We start from the raw sequence: 16,625 nt of genomic DNA on the forward strand, positions 1-16,625 counted from the left end.
AACCGCTCATTTTCAAAACCTTGAATCAAACCCCCAAAAGAAAAAATTTTGATTTTTTTTTTCATTTGAGTTTTTCCTATGAAATCTAGAGGGCTGTGGTGTTGGATTGCCAATTTGCTGATCCATTTTGGCTCAACGACCTTTTGTAAATAAAATTTGAAATCTTACTTTAATAAGGGAAGTGTTTCTCAAATAAATATTTAAATGATTTGACTCGTCCAAGGTGAGATGACTCGAACGAGTCATCTCGGTATCCGAGTGGGACAAGACGAGATGAAATAATCGATTTTAAAACCATAATTATGATCTACTCACCATTAATTTGGATAAAAATTCTTTTAAAAAAAGGATCGATTCTAAATTCCTTCAATACAGACCCAGACCAGATAAAATCCTACACAAAACAAGACCTCTCAGGTAAACTTATAAATCAATCAAATCTCTCTAAATTATTCTCCATTTTTTGTTCTTTCAAATTTCCTTTAGGTCTACAAATATCTAAGAAAATATGTAACTCTCTCTGCTATTATGTCCATCAGATACGTTGGTCTTGAATGAGATCTGCATATTAAGCCATTAATAAGGTTTTAATAATTAAACAGAAAGAAGATACTAATAAAGATTGATTTACCCTAGTTTCATCACGTATCGGTATTTTGAAATAATGCTTATTTATTAATTTATTTTGTTTAGATTAGCAATATTGTGAAGTTCTACTGAGAATCCTGATAAAGATTGACTCTTTTTTTTTTTTTTTTAACACTAAAATTTAAAATTTTGAGAAGTTCTATAACACGAAGTGAGGGTTTTAGAAGCCATATATGATATTCCAAGGCTTATGAACAAGTATGGGTTATCGATTTTAGAGTGCAAATTATCATACTTTGGCCAAGTATCCCACAAAGAGACTCCCCGAAAGCCAAAAGTATTAAAGGAATGAGAGTATCATGACATTATAAGATATCTCGCCCGAATGAATTAGTTGGTACAAGAAATATAAAAGAAAAAGTGAATGGAAAGAGTACTAAGAAGTGAACCGTGCATACAAAACAATGATCTTAATGGAGCAGAACCCATATAGAATGCATTTCTTTTAGCTGCCTTGGTAGGAGGTTTTGGTTTGTCGGGACTCAAATAGAGATTTTTGGAAGCAAAATACATTGTTATGAGTTGCTGTTATTATATAAATAACCCCTGAAATACCATTTGGGTATCATCCATGTCACTTATAATAAAAGTTTTTTAGTTCGACCTATTATTCTTTGGTCCTATATTGAAATTAGTCACCTAACCATAGTTAGAAACAAGACACCATTCTAGATCCCTACTCTTCAGAATATTATTTCTAAGGCATTTCAATTCATGTCGAGATTAAAACAAAAGATTGAATGTTTTGCAAACATTTTAAATTGTCTTAGAATATTTTGAAATGCTTCGATTAAGACAATCTCAATTTTTTTCTGAACTGAGACATTGTCTCAAAATTACGACTTTAAATCTTTATCATTCTTGTAACATTAATGATTAGTTCTCATATATTTAGGTCTCAAATAGCTATGCATACTTCAATACAAAAGCATAAATGATGAAATAATGGTTACCTATAATTTCGATAACTATTTCTAACAAAGAGTTCATATATTAGCAAACAATCGATAGGCCTTGGCATCCAGAATTATTTGTCGTACTGAAGCAATTGCTCCCAAAGCCCCTAAAACGGAAAAGATCACAGCCATGATGGTATTTCCCCAGAAAATTAAACTTTGTCTAGAAGGCCTAAATGTTACGTTATAAAAAATCATCGGCAAAACAAAGTCTAAAGGAATGCATCCAAAAGCTCCAATCACTGCGTTTATGTCTCCAAAGAATGGAAACATTGCAGCAATAACGGTCGCTATTTCTACTGACAATGATCGTGAAACCAATCTTGGCACCACATTGTGGAGAGAGAACTGTTCGCTCTTAGGATCTGCTAGATTACGCTCGAGCACCTCATTTGTTACCTGCAAGTTTACCTGCAGTTCCATGATGCGAAGTGCATTAGATGTTGAGAACCATTGACAAGTTGGGAAGTTTAATTAGTTAGAAGTGTTTAGCAAGATATTTTATATTACCACACCAACATTTTATTGTAAAACATCAACCAACGAACTCACATATATTTAATACATCAGAGAACGATATAGACACACCAATTAAATCTTTTACCTCTCTTCCTCTCTAATTCACTCTCTTCCTACTCCCCACCCACCTTTCCTCTCTTTAAGTTAGTTCAGCATTAGGTGTGTTATAAGAAGTTGGTGTGGAAATATACTATCTCTTTGATTATGAAAATAATATGCTGCTCTAGAATTCTAGCTAGCTCTATAATACGTACCAAGCCCACGGCTGATCCTTGAAAGAGAGTGAAGAAATTGGTCATCAAAGGAAACCATTTAGGCACCAAAGGCTTCCCATCAACCATGAAGTTACTGAGAATGGTTGCGCCAGCTTTGTTGCCAAACGCCCAATAACCCGAGATGGCGACACTAAAGAATGTTACAATTACCACAGCATAACACAAGGATAGTCCTTTAAACATTTTACCCTTCACTGGAGGTGCTATGGTTGCCTGGAGAAGAAAAGGAGGATTGTGGTGACAATGCCATGCATCATCAACTAAATAATATCAAATAACTATTAAAAACTATATAAAATAACAATAATTATACTGCCACGCCAACTTTTACTTATAACACACCAATCATTGCAGAAATTAAATGAGCATTATAAGTAAAAGTTGGTTTGTTAACAGAATATCTCATTTTATTGTCATACTGTACGCATTTAAATTAAATATAGTGTATAGGGCATGGATGATCATAGAGACACCCTCTTTAATCCTTATGCCTCTTAATTATTTATTTTAAGTGTCAATCAGAACCTCATGTTTCAGCCGTTATAGAGTAGCAATTTTTTCCTTCAAAACAATTTTATTTACATATTTTCTTGTGATCTATGAGAAGTTTATGAGATTTGATCAAATACAAATTTTACATTTAAGTTTATTGAAATTAATAAAGATTTATTCTCCGTATAATCACCCATCGCGGCTTTACTTAGATTTCTGATTTCATTTTTCCTACTTATCTTTCTCAGTGTTCTCATATCTGTTATGCTCATTTTATGTTCAAAGAACTATATAAAAATTGACAAGTTATACAACCGTGCTCAACATTTAAAGATAGTGTGCCAATCGCAATGTGAAAATTGGAAAATTTGACAGGTTGCCCACGAATTTTAAACATCGAATTTCGATGGCTCAAGGCCGTTGAAATTTTTTATGTTCCCCAGATTTGATGGTTTAGAACCGTCAAATTTCTCCCATCCTCTATTAATTTGACAGCTTCGGTCCATCAAAAAAAAAATTAACACCAATAAGACTTCTTGATTCGTCGAATATGGGTTTTTTTCATGTTGTGAATGATGATGGCATATACCTGAATTTCCGGAATGATTCCATTCCCATATGTGGTAGCGATGATGGAAATAGCATTATAAACACCGAAAATACGATTTGCTCTTTTCGTATCCACAGAATAATCCTTGGGTGGCCCCTTATTAGAATTTCCTGAACCACATCACCCATGAAGATAAATTTGTTTAATTTAGTAAACAAAAGAAAATCTAATTAATTAAGTTTCTTCTAATTGATCCGTAATTATAATTACCTATATAGATGGAGGCTGCTGTAGAACATGCACTGTAAGCAAGACAAAGAAGTAACGAAACAAGATTGATGTGCCTCAAGGAGTGAAAAGATGGAATTTGTGCCAAAACCAACATCATGACTCCAATAACTGCTACAAATTCATAAAGCTTCATGGTTCCAGATGAGCTTAAAAGCAAGTAAATGAACTGAAAAATATATAATTCTTTACCAGTTAGCCAATTACACATGACTCCATGTTTTGAAAAATTATCTATAATTTTAATATTACTTACTAACCTTAAGGCTCTGTCCTGCAACTAGAATACAAGCAATAACTGCACCATAGCATATGGAGAATTGTAGTGGACCCATATAATATCAACCCCATCTTGGTCCTAAAGAAAGAAGAGCATAAATTGTGAAAGATTAGAAAATATGATTTATTTTTTGATGATCAATTATAGGAATCCTGATAGGATTTATATAAAAAATAGAAAGAGATATTTATGAAAACGTGATCAACTTTTGACTAATTTATGATTTCGGCTCACTGTTCATTTTAATTACCAAAACGTGAACGGGCACAAATAAGATGATTGGATGTAATCTTTACCCTTATTCTGTACTTCCCCTATGAGAATCAAATGTATATGATTTTAAGTGAATCTATAATAGGATAAGTTGTTCTCCAATGAAGTTCATCAAAGTTATTTCTTATTGTATTTCAACATTACTAACCATATGAAAAGTTGATTTAAAATTATTTTACTAACAAGACCCTCAGGATTATGAGATATGGATTTAGTAGTTATGTACCAAGAATGTCATGGGCCATGTCCCTAAAACGAAGTTGGCGCTGCCCAAGTTCTGCATGGTGTTCCAAGACAAAAGAGAGAAGGTTGTAGGAGCAAAACGTCACTAAGGCTCCGACGATTAGGCAAAACACTCCACCACCCAACCCAACAATGCGAACACTAATGGTAGACTCAGAAGAGCTGGAGCTACGATTGTTGTCGTTAGATGATACCCACAATGTAGCCATGACCCTGCAAATTAAGCCACGCAACCAATCCATTTCAATTTTCCGTTAACCATGATTTATTAGGCTGGATATGGAGACCTACTAGTTGCACATCACCTAGAACCAATTGCACTCCAATATTAAAAAAATTGCTTATTTTTGCCTTTAAAAATAAAAATAAAAAATTGATCCCATCCCTACTTGATAAATTCTATAAAAATAAAAAATAAAAAAGTTTTGCACCAATATTGAAGATAAATAATCCATCATTAGCAGGAGTTCATGCAGTGTTTTATTCTACTAGTAGATCATGAAGCTTTGAAAATTGAATTTATAGTTTATGAAACTTCGATGTTGTGGTTGCTCTATGATTTTTCAAGATGAAGAAAAACAGTGCAACTTTTCTACTTTTAGAGTGCAATCCTAACCATGTACAAGAGGTTTTTTTTTAAAAGTGATGGAGTGCAACTGGTACCATGTGATATGCAACTGGTCGGTCTCTTTTTGAATATGTTTGGAGAGCAATCCATCAAAAATCCTTTTGAAGTGCTCAACGCCTTGTGAAAGCCCAATGTTCTCCACAAAAGAAGAGGAACTCCTCTCTCTCTCTCTCTCTCTCTCTCTCTCTCTCACACACACACACACACACACACACACACACACACACACACACACACACATACACACAAATGAAATATCGTATAGAATCGTTACCTCTGGATTTGAGAACGAAGAGAGCACCAGCGTCTAGAGGCTTGTTATGGTGAAGTTGGGCTGAAGAAGAACGATCGAAGCTGTGTTTCTCCTCATCTTCTTCTTCTTCTTCTGCCTTCACTTCTCTACTAACAGTAACAGAGTTTGAGAGATCACTCCCCATTTCCTTCGATAACCAAACCACAAACCACTTCGGACTTAGAGATGGAGAGAGAAAGAGTGTGTGCGTGGACAAACAACGCAACCAACAAAAGCCGGCAGGTTCGACTAGTCAACCAAATCACCTTCAACACTCTATTTTATAAGTTTGGATAATTTAGATACACACCTCTGGGCTTTGGTTAATATTCTACATACCCCCTGTATTTCTAAAGTTGAAATTGATGACTTTCCTCTTTGACCATGGCCTTCTTAAAAATTCTAATGGAAAATGACCGAAATATCTTTTCATCAACATCATGCCAAAACCTCTCCTTTGAGCTAAATAAAATAAAGTTTAAAAAAGAAACTTATTGCCTTCAACCTCTTCATAAAAACTTTGATTTTGTCACTCTCCCTCCCTAAAAAAAATGATTTTTCATCTTCTCCAACAGTTGATTTTTTTTCTCAAAATAATTTTTTGATAAAATTTTCATTTATTTTCTTTTCATGAAGTCAGAAGACAAAATAGTAAAGAGAATCAATTAATCATCAGTGATCATCTCAACAAAAACATAAGGTTGAAGATGATGGGTTTTTGGATGGTTCATAATCAAGAGGTTCTAGCAAGAGATTTGAAAACGTCATTTTTATCAGTCTATATTCAAAGACCACAGTCAAGAGTAGCATTGGTATGCATGGTTTTAAATATGGTCCAAGACCGAGACGACTCATCCAAGTTGTCTCAATATCGTCCAATAACGAGACGAGTTGACAAATCATCTTGAAGACATGATTTGTTTTAATTCTAAGGTAATTTTTTAAATCTCATCCAAAACAACTCAAATAAATCGGATTATCTTGTCGAAGATGTCAAAACAAATTTCAAAACCATATTGGTATGTCATCAACTTAAATTAGAAATGCCGGGAATATCTCAATTATTTACTGAAACATGAATTGATAATTATCATCTAGACTAAGAGTCAATGGTTGGCTTTTGTCGTGGTTAGGTACCTCAGTACATGGTACCAAGGAAAATTCAAAAAAAATCATTGTCAAAATACTCATATTGAAGTTTTTTATTTTTTTTTAAGTTGCCTCGGTCTATGTTCAACTTTAACAATATCTCACTAACTTAATATGAATTTCACCCTTTCTAAGAGGTCTTTGGGCTCACCTCTTGGCATAAATAAAAAAAAAAAAAAACAATTAGATGCTTCAAGGTTGTAGAAGATGAAATTCTACAAATTTTACATACATCAAAAAAAAAAAAAAAAAAAAACTTTTACCATTGAATTTCATTTTTAAGTTTAGGAGTTATCTAAAAAAATTTCAAAATCTTGATTTTTTTTTTCTTCTAATAAAATGTTTTTTATGAAACTTAAAAGATTATGGTGTTGGATTTCTGATGTGGTAATAATTTAAGGAAAACAACCCATGGTAAGACTCAAAATATTACTATGTTAGTAAGGAAAGGGTTTCATTATCTTTATATCACTATTTATGTTAGTAACTCAACACCTCATAATAACATTATTAAATACTTTTATTCAATTTAAAGTATGAGTAGGGGTCGAGAATGGTGTCTTGTTCTTAATCAAGGTTAGGTGGCACCCCATTTAATGTCACGTGACTTTTTGGGGGACCCAATTATCGTAATGGATGTGTGGTCCATCCCTTGATGAACTTACGTATCAAAAAATCATAGTCTTTGATAACTTGTATCCACTGGATCTAAGTTTTTGAAAAAAGGTTTAAATCCAACGATTAGAAGAAAAAAAATTTACGACATGCTATTATTAATGGTTGCACATCACCAATCAAATTGATCTTTTGTGTGTAGATTCACCAAGGATTGGACCACAAGCACATATCCATGCAATCAGTGGGGTCGCCAAAAATGTCGTGTGACATTAAATGGGGGTGTTTCATGAACTATCAGATCTTGACCTGTTTATAAATAATTGGGTCAAGATCTGATGACTCATGGAAAATACACATGATCCCAACTGTTTTAAATATAAAATCCAATGATTGAGATTTAATCTTGAGATATTTGATTTCGAGATACACATAAATCTTAACCATGGGATTTCTTGTTTACACAGTCACCATCATATGTTTTCTCATTAGTCACCAAACCCGACCCTAAATAAATAGAGTAAGTTAGGCTTACTAATTTAGTAAGAATTCAAATCTTACGAAGGGTCATTGAGTTCACTTCGTTGCATTGAAAACTCGATCTCATGCCACAAGATTGTAAAGAATAAAATTCTATGAACTTTAAATAAAATGTTTAAATAATTATTTTTTATCGTTAAATTTTAATTTTAAATTTGAGAGTTCGGTAAGAGTTTAATAGCCGTCCATTTTCAAAACCTTGAATCAAGCCCCCCAAAAAATATTTTATGATTTCTTTTATCTTGATTTTTCCGATGTAATCTAGAGGGCTGTGGTGTTGGATTTGCCAATTTGCTGACCCATTTCAGCTCAACGACCTTTTGTAAATAAAATTTGAAATCTTACTTAGTAAGGGAAGTGTTTCTCAAAATAAATATTTAAATGATTTGACTCGCCCAAAGTGAGATGAGTCGAACGAGTCATCTTGGTATCCGAGTGAGACAAGACGAGACGAAATAACCGATTTTAAAACCATAATTAAAGATCCAAGACTGATATAGTCACCATTAATTTGGATAAAAATTCTTTAAAAAAAAGGATCGATTCGCTTCTTCTCCTCTTCATCTAAATTCCTTTGATACAGACCCAGACAAAACCCTACACAGAACAAGACCTCTCAGGTAAACTTATAAATCAATCAAATCTCTCTAATTATTCTCCATTTTTTATTCTTTTAAAATTCCTTTAGGTCTAGAAATATTGCAGGATTCATTGATTGAATTCGAATATCTAAGAAAATATGTAACTCTCTCTGCTATTCTGTCCATCAGATACGTTGGTTTTGACTGAGATCTGCTTATTAAGCCATTAATAAGGTTTTAATAATTAAACAGAAAGAAGAGACTAATAAAGATTGATTTACCCTAGTTTCATCACGTATCAGTATTTTGTAATAATGCTTATTTATTAATTTATTTTGTTTAGATTAGCAGTGTTGTGAAGTTTTACTGAGAATCTTGATAAAGATTGAATTTTTTTTTTTAACACTAAATTTTAAACTTTTGAGAAGTTCTGTAACACAAAGTGAGGGTTTTAGAAGCCATATATGATATTCCAAGGCTTATGAACAATTATGGGTTATCGATTTTAGAGTGCAAATTATCATACTTTGGCCAAGTATCCCACAAAGAGACTCCCGAAAGCCAAAAGTATTAAAGGAATGAGAGTATCATGACATCGTAAGATATCTCGCCCAAATGAATTAGTTGGTACAAGAAATAATAGAAAAAGTGAATGAAAAGAGTAATAAGAAGTGAACCATGCATACGGAACAATGATCTTAATGGAGCGGAACCCATATAGAATGCATTTCTTTTAGTTGCCTTGGTAGGGGGTTTTGGCTTGTCGGGACTCAAAATAGAGAGATTTGGAAGCAAATCACATTAAGTAAATAAGGTCTTGTTATGTGTTGCTGTTATTATATAAATCACCCCTGAAATCCCATTTGGGTATTATCCATGTCACATATGGTAAAAGTTTTTTAATTCGACCCATTCTTCTTTGGTCCTATATTGAAATTAGCCAATCGTATAAAGACGAATTCATGTGCTTCGACCCAACAAGAGTGGACCCACCAAAGATGTGACCGAAACACCAGGAGATGCAAATAGAAAATAAACATAAAAACAGAAATAAATCACAAAACAGTGTTTAGAAATGGTTTATATAAATGTGAGACACCTCTAATAGAGGGATAGATAGCATGTGGAAGAGCAATCCCACTGCTTCTGGAGATTCCCAAATTGGTTGGTTACACTATCAAATCAAGGAATAGTTGAAGTATACCCCATTAATCCCTCAAGGACCCTTTAGATTGCAATATCATTAAAACCATAAGGAGCACAAATCTAAGTTGCCAACAACCATGAAATTCTTTTCCCATCCTTAGTTATGCTCCTACTCCTAGGTTGTTAGGTGGCCATCTATGATATCTAGATACTTCAATATGTCTAGCTTATCTGTATCCACACAATACAATGTCAATATTAATACCAGATTATTCATGGATACTTCTGCCTTATAATTCTCTCACTTTCTTTAGTGCCATTAGTTTTTTTCTCAACTTAGTGTAATTTGCTTGTTCAACAAAAATATGTGTATAGTGTATCATATCAAGCCTTAGTACAATAATCTTTGTAATGTTAGGAGTTTCATTGCTGTAATACAAAAAAAATATTGATAAGTAGAGAAAATGATACTTAGCCTAGGAGATCTAAAATATAAATCATGGTACTAAGATATTAATCAGGATACTCCTATACATATACCTATCTTGGATTTTAAGAAATGAGGAGTTGAATCTCTGTTCCTTGTACCTGTGCCTGTGTCCTTGTTTTTATTTAGGCATTTCCTTGGCTACAATCTGCATTCAACACTCCACACCTCCTCTGACAATTAGAGCTGTCAATATAGGTTTTTCCACAAATTCTTCTGTTATTTAGCAAAACCTGAAGTTTGCACAATGATGGTCAAAAGTACCGCACATATAAACCTTGCTTCCTCAAAGATGACCTTAAAAATGCAGACAAGTTACAAGGTTTCATTGCTTCCAACCTTGAATTTGTTGAAATGCCTTTACTAATGATCACACAGAAACCACATGCTTGAGCTTGACATCATTATTTTAATATTGTTTTGATATATCCTTATATAGATTAGAAGGTCTATAATCCATGTGATTGGAAGGTCTGAAGATGTTCAGTTTACTAAGTTTTTCTTATGAAACTGGAAACTGGATACTGGTGTATCACTTCTTTCTCACTCGTGCATATCAAAGTTCTGTTTTTAATAATTGTTTTGTGTTGGTTTTACTTTAATGGGCCTTCGCTTCATTAGGAAAGCTGAGGTATTATTCAGAAGACTTAATTTATTCTTCCCCCCATAGCATAAGCATGGAAAATGATTAATAGGGATTGGGACCTCACAAGTTCGAGATCTTCAATGTTAAAAATCAACTTAATTATATAATTTTAATTATCCAAGTTAATGCATTATTTTGGGAAGTTACAGACAGTCTGGAATAAAGTTCAGACGATCCAATAGATGATGGGCATGATAATCTGATTGAGTAGATTGACCAGAAGATCATCCTAGGTGTGTCTCATCAAATGGTGAATCCTGACCCCCATTCATGTTTTTCTTTCAGCAAATACTACATTGTCGCAATTATTAATGAGTTCCAGATTATTCTTATTAGATTATAAATGTGATCGTAAATTAATATAATATGCTCAGTAAGATTTTTATTTTCAAAGTATATCTTGTCCTCATGGTCCTCTCTTCTTCTAACTGGCACTTATTTTATGTCATTTGTCTTTGATGAATAGCATTTTTCTAGCCTAGACCATGCCATCGGAATCCGATAAGTGGGGATGGAAGCATGTTAGTGTGTTTGGCGGGTTTGAGACAAGAACAGGTACAAAGAGGTGGAAATGCAACCACTGCAACCTACGATATAATGGGTCCTATTCCCGTGTAAGGGCCCACCTTCTTGGGTTCACAGGAGTTGGGGTCAAAAGCTGCCCGGCAATAGATAGGTCTTTAAGAGAAGCATTTCATATACAGGAGGAAGAACGCCTTGCTCGGAAAAAGAAAAAGATTCCTACAAGTGGGAAATCCAGCAAGCGCATTAGATCTTCCCAACTGGCTATTACCTCTGTGGGGAAAGCTTTTGGAAAAGAAGATGTAGATGATGTGGTAGCCAGATTCTTCTATGCAGATGGGTTGAATTTCAATATTATTAAATCTTCTTACTTCCACGACATGGCTAAAGCGATTGCATCATTTGGTCCTGGGTACGAGCCCCCATCGGTAGACAAGTTGTTGGGTTCTTTCTTGACTAAAGAGAAAGCAAGAATGGATAAAGCTGTGAGTCCAGTTAGGGAATCGTGGCCTCTCACAGGTTGCACAATATTCTGTCTCAGTCAATTAGATGGCACATTAGGCTGTTTTAATATCAATATCTTCGTCTCAAGTCCAAGGGGGCTCATATTCTTGCAAACTATAGATATTGAAAAAGGTGATGGGGAAGATGATGTCTTCACTGAGGTTCTTACCAAGGCAATCATGGATGTAGGGCCTGCAAATGTGCTTCAGGTAATCTTGCATCCGGATCGTTCATCCAAATTGTCTGGATCCCTCATTAACTCCAAGTTCCCTCATATATTCTGGTCTACATGCACTGCACATTGCATCCAATTGTTGATGGAGGACATAACTGAACTGGATTGGATGAAGCCTTTTGTGTCGTATGCTAAGGGAATTGAACAATGCATATTGGCTCGGCGACATTCTTCATTGCGTCTTCTCAGTCAAAATTTGAGAGAAGAGAGCATTGACCCCATTTCTGCTAAGTTTGCGCCAACCTATAACATGGTCTGGAGGATTATCAAGCTTAAGCAAGCTTTGCAAGAAGTGGTTGGTAGTGAGGAGTGGAGACAGTGGAAACTCACGTACCCCGAAGATGTTCTGAGTATTGAAGCCGCTGTTTTAGGCAATGATTTCTGGGGCAGGGCTCATTTGATGTTGCAATTGTGTGAGCCTTTTGTAAGATTACTTGGCTCACTGAATGTAGACAGATCTGTAATGGGTGATGTTTACAATTGGCGTGTTCAAGCACTTGAAGTCGTGAGAAGTAAAAGAATTGATGACATGGCATTGAAGCAGTTAGAAGTTGTGTTAGAGAACAGGTGGGAAATGCTCTTTTCACCTCTCCATGCTGCCGGTTATATATTGAACCCAAGGTATTTTGGGAAAGGTCAAGCCAAGGATAAAACCGTAATGCGAGGTTGGAAAGCAACTCTAGATAGATATGAGAGTGATGGAATGGCAAGACGGGTTCTTAGGGAGCAGCTTAGCTCTTACTGGAGGTTAGATGGGTCCTTAGGGGAAGAAGATGCTATGGATTGTAGGGATAAAATGGACCCAGTTGCATGGTGGGAGAATTTCGGTTCTGAAACACCACAATTACAGACATTAGCAATAAAGATTCTTAGTCAGATTTCAAGTGTTACAACATTTCAAGGAAGTTGGCATGATAATGGTTCCACATGTCAAGAAGCAGTTAATTTACTGGGAGCAGAGAGAGCGGAAGATCTTGTGTTCGTTCGGAACAACCTTAGACTTCATGGCAAAAAATTAGCAACTTAAGCTACCTTTCTAGAACCACGATGTTGGATATTTTTTTATTGATCAAGGAAAGGGGATGGTGTTGGTCTGTTTGTCTAGGCTTTGGACTGATGTGCTGAAGAAGCTATAAGTTTTAAAAGTGATGAGCTAGCCAGTTGTCCTACATGTGATCGAATCCATGTGCTGATGGGTCAAACACAACAAACAAATGTTGCTCTTTTATTGGTAATAATCAATCTACTTGTGGTTTTATGGCAGATCGAGTAAAACACTCTGGAGTAGATTGGAAGGGATCGATGTTTGGGGGAAACCTGGAGACCTTAGCAACCTTTTTATCCATCTTATTGGTGTTGAACCACAGGTGACCTTACAAGAACCCATGGTTTCTGTTATTAATCGGGAATGGAATTCACACCATTGCTGGGAAGTATGAGGGATTTTGTAGCCTTGAGACTGCACATGAATCATCTTATTATCCTTGATCTCCTCGCCAGCAGTATCTGTCAAACAGGCACCGAATCTCAGTAGGAGTTGAATAAATCACTTACATTTATTATACTCTTATTCATATACTTCCTTAGTCTATATTTTATCAATTTGTCTTTTACGTTTAGTTATGCTTAATCATGTCAGTTCCCATGATTTTATTACGTTTACTTTCTGTATCAAATGAATGATTTGTTACTTTTATATGGCTACACATTTTACTACGATTTTTGTGAGTAATATTATTAATTGTCTCACATCTCATGTTGACTTGTGTATGTTGAGAGATAAAATTATATTTTTATTTTTCACAAGAAACTTGTTGGGTAGCAGCTTTGAACTTCAACTTGTGACATCGTCTTATTAAAATGGTTATTGTGCATTGTTGAACTAAACAACTAGTCAACTACCTCTACTAGCAGTAAAACTAAGTGAGTTTATATCTCATTAAATCATTGACACAGTTGCATCTAATTTGAGTCTCCATTTCCAGACTAACTTGGTTTAGAGAAGTTTGATATCTCTCAATCACTTCTTCGTTGGCTAAAGACATCTCTTGGAGTCCTCAGCTACTTATGTGCATGCTAAACGATGTTCCAAACAACCAGAAGAGTGCAAGTGCAATTGGAGGTAGAACGCTTTCTTATAGGTGTTAAAAAAGAAAGGGAAAATAAATATTTACAAAAAAGCTGCTATTGGCACACCAACTTTTACTTATTACACCCCAGTTAAAAGTAATGAAAATTAGTAAATGGTTGAGAATAAGTAAAAGTTGGAGTGCCAAGAGAAGCTTTCTCATGTTTTTTTTACTCTAGATTTCTTTTTTGGGGTTTAAGATTTTAAATGAGCCTAATCATAGTTGTAAACAGCTACTGAAATTGATTGAGCGAGTGTTATAATGTTTTGTATTGATGAGATAATAATTTGAGCCAAACCTTTGTAATTTTTGAAAATGGTGTATTTTAATCTTTAATTGGGGTGTGATGAATGTGTGTAATAATTAAAAGTTGGGGTACCAATAACAGCTCTCAAAAAGAAACTGGTGTTGAGTCCAGGCATGATCTTGAAGATTGGAACAATCTTCTAATAGATATGGACCTTCAAATGGGCTTAATAGGAGAGACTCCCTGGATTCATATTGGGCCTTAAGTATTATCTTCCTTGTTTTGGCCACAATGGTTTTGGTACAACAAAATAAACGGAACCTTGAGTGGGTTTACATAGCATTCATGGAAGAACACATGATCCTGACCATTAAAACACAATCCAACGGTCAGTTTTTTATAAGATATATCATCGAGATACATATAAATTATGATCATTGGATTTCATGATTTCGGGATAACCCCATAAAGAGAACCTAATTCATTGTAATCGTATGCACGAAAAAATCTTAAATAAATTCAGAAAATTGTAAATAGAAGATATAAATTGATAGCTAAATAGCTAATCCTATGTAGAACTTGTTTTAACCTCATATCGGTGGGACAAATACAATGTCTCACATGGCACTTTTTGGAGCACCAACATTGGTATCATACGATGGACCCACGATGGGAAACAAAAATAATTTCATCTTTATTTATGTTGTCCTTTTGGTCAGAAATTAGATCAAGGGAGAGGCATGGAATATGGTGGTTCATGAGTTACCAAATCAATTCTCTTGATTTTAATGCTTTAATTGTGTGAAGTATAAATCATATTTAAAAGGACACAAACTATTAAAAACACTTTTGACATAGATGATGATTTCTAGCCATTGGATTTGGGATTTTATTTGGTCTTGAGACAAATCAAATATTTGTGGGCCAATTGACCGAAAGAATACGTCGAAAAGTTCAATAGGAACCAAAATTTGTTTCAACTTGGGGTCATTTAAATTCAGACATAAACATGATTGAAGTCAGAAAATTGCTTTCTTGGACCCCAAGATTGGTTGTCCTTTGGTCGACTAGCCAGCTTGGGTGTGCTGGCACATGTGCTTCAATTTTAACCATCTTGAGGTGGTTGCAAGGACCCAAGGTAATTTAATGAACCTGCGAATTGATTTCTAGGCTAATTATGAGGTTTGGAAACCATGAATGTTGGGCGTAGTGGTCAAAACCTCCCTCCAAAAAGGGAGAGGTCTTGAATTCAACCCACTTTATTGGCCACCCACAAGGATTTTATCCTGGCTTACCTAATATGTGTGATTTGTGGGGTATTATATATACCCGAGGGATTGTGATGAGAAATGGTGTTCTAAGAGGCCAGTTGCCTCACCCTTGCTAGTCGAGCTTACGGGTCTAGACACACCCCATCATTAATAAAAAATTATGGGTTATAGATGAATATTTCTCATTAAGAATAATGATTTTCTAATTCCCCCCCCCCCCCCCTCTCTGACATATACCCCCATCACAGACCCGTAGATCATTTCCTCGAGATACGTAAAATTATACATATTTTCTTGTGTATCCCAAGGCACGATTCTGTGATGGGGACGTATGCTAGAGAGGGGTGTCAAATTATCACGACTCTTCTCATTAAAGAAAAGATTAGGGCTCTTCAAGGTTGTTCTAGGTATTTAGATCCAAATTTGAGATTTTCTAGAAAATGCTAGTTTGGACATAAATTGATATATTAAATTAGGGCACTTCAAGGCTGTTCTAGTTATTTTGATCAAAAATAGGGATTACAGAACATAGATTGTTTTCATCGGGGGTAAAAGACGTGCGGTTCTATTCCCTTGCCATGTCAGCCGCGTACCCCCAACCGGGTGCATTCATTATTATTCTAAAAAGAAATGCAAAGTGTGATGTCTATTCCCTATCAAAATTTTATTGTTTTCTTTATGGACCACTGTACACTACTCGTCCTCTCACTGTCTAATACTTAAGAGCAAAAGGAACAGTCTCCACTCTATAACACTACTTTCTATAGATTAAATTATGAGCTTTTGTGATTCACCTCCATTAGTTGGGCATAAAAGATATTTCTCACTTGATTCAAAATAAATTTAGGTTTGCCTCGTTTGACAATTACAAGAGAGAGAGAGAGAGAGAGAGAGAGAGAGTGAGTCTATTTTTTATTTTTTTGACAAACCATTTAATACCCCATAAGATCGATGAGATGGGGAAAGCACAATTATAAATAGAAGAAGGTCACGTATCAAATTGGGATACAACACGTGAGTACATAACACCTGAAAGCGAAGACTGATAACACAACACTCAACACCTCTATCACTTGTAAGAGTGAAATTTTTTTCTGAGAAGATTCGAA

At 34.9% G+C, this 16,625-nt stretch overlaps 2 protein-coding genes across 9 annotated transcripts; one reads left to right on the top strand and one right to left on the bottom strand.

The window, feature by feature from the left end:
* Nucleotides 1-1,602: 1,602 nt before the first annotated feature.
* On the bottom strand, nucleotides 1,603-5,640 carry LOC147395434 (GABA transporter 1-like). Of its 2 annotated transcripts, XM_086450894.1 has the most exons (6): nucleotides 5,427-5,640; nucleotides 4,508-4,737; nucleotides 3,711-4,086; nucleotides 3,480-3,610; nucleotides 2,378-2,611; nucleotides 1,603-2,015 (listed from the first exon to the last, which is right to left on the bottom strand). In XM_086450894.1, the coding sequence occupies exons 3-6, from the start codon at nucleotides 3,937-3,939 to the stop codon at nucleotides 1,635-1,637; spliced, it is 975 nt and encodes a 324-aa protein (XP_086307020.1). In that variant the 5' UTR covers nucleotides 3,940-4,086; nucleotides 4,508-4,737; nucleotides 5,427-5,640; the 3' UTR covers nucleotides 1,603-1,634. The 2 variants fall into 2 exon arrangements, with proteins under 2 accessions (XP_086307020.1, XP_086307021.1); XM_086450895.1 differs by lacking the exons at nucleotides 4,508-4,737; nucleotides 5,427-5,640 and having other exon boundaries at nucleotides 3,711-3,897; nucleotides 3,989-4,078.
* Nucleotides 5,641-8,241: 2,601 nt separating this feature from the next.
* LOC147395435 (uncharacterized) lies at nucleotides 8,242-14,295 on the top strand. 7 transcript variants are annotated; one of them, XR_015180702.1, is made up of 3 exons: nucleotides 8,242-8,368; nucleotides 11,075-13,405; nucleotides 13,826-14,295. XR_015180702.1 is itself a non-coding variant. In XM_086451085.1 (3 exons), the coding sequence occupies exon 3, from the start codon at nucleotides 11,094-11,096 to the stop codon at nucleotides 12,894-12,896; it is 1,803 nt and encodes a 600-aa protein (XP_086307211.1). In that variant the 5' UTR covers nucleotides 8,247-8,368; nucleotides 10,758-10,858; nucleotides 11,075-11,093; the 3' UTR covers nucleotides 12,897-13,588. The 7 variants fall into 7 exon arrangements, 5 of the variants coding, with proteins under 5 accessions (XP_086307209.1, XP_086307211.1, XP_086307214.1 ...); XR_015180703.1 differs by having other exon boundaries at nucleotides 13,855-14,295; XM_086451085.1 differs by lacking the exon at nucleotides 13,826-14,295 and adding an exon at nucleotides 10,758-10,858 and having other exon boundaries at nucleotides 8,247-8,368; nucleotides 11,075-13,588.
* Nucleotides 14,296-16,625: the final 2,330 nt, after the last annotated feature.

This window comes from Akebia trifoliata, chromosome 8 (genome assembly GCF_017979445.1).
Source record: "Akebia trifoliata isolate Shusen 1 chromosome 8, ASM1797944v1, whole genome shotgun sequence".
NCBI classification, from domain to species: Eukaryota; Viridiplantae; Streptophyta; class Magnoliopsida; order Ranunculales; family Lardizabalaceae; genus Akebia; species Akebia trifoliata.

What these genes read in the sequence shown, in the direction of transcription:
- LOC147395434 (XM_086450895.1), bottom strand. Translation starts at nt 4,063, where the DNA reads ATGGGTCCACTACAATTCTCCATATGCTATGGTGCAGTTATTGCTTGT. An exon ending in TTGCAGGACAGAGCCTTAAG is followed by an intron (nt 3,898 to 3,988) that starts GTTAGTAAGTAA and finishes TATATTTTTCAG; the next exon opens with TTCATTTACTTGCTTTTAAG. An exon ending in GAATCATTCCGGAAATTCAG is followed by an intron (nt 2,612 to 3,479) that starts GTATATGCCATC and finishes TTTCTTCTCCAG; the next exon opens with GCAACCATAGCACCTCCAGT.
- LOC147395435 (XM_086451083.1), top strand. Translation starts at nt 11,094, where the DNA reads ATGCCATCGGAATCCGATAAGTGGGGATGGAAGCATGTTAGTGTGTTT.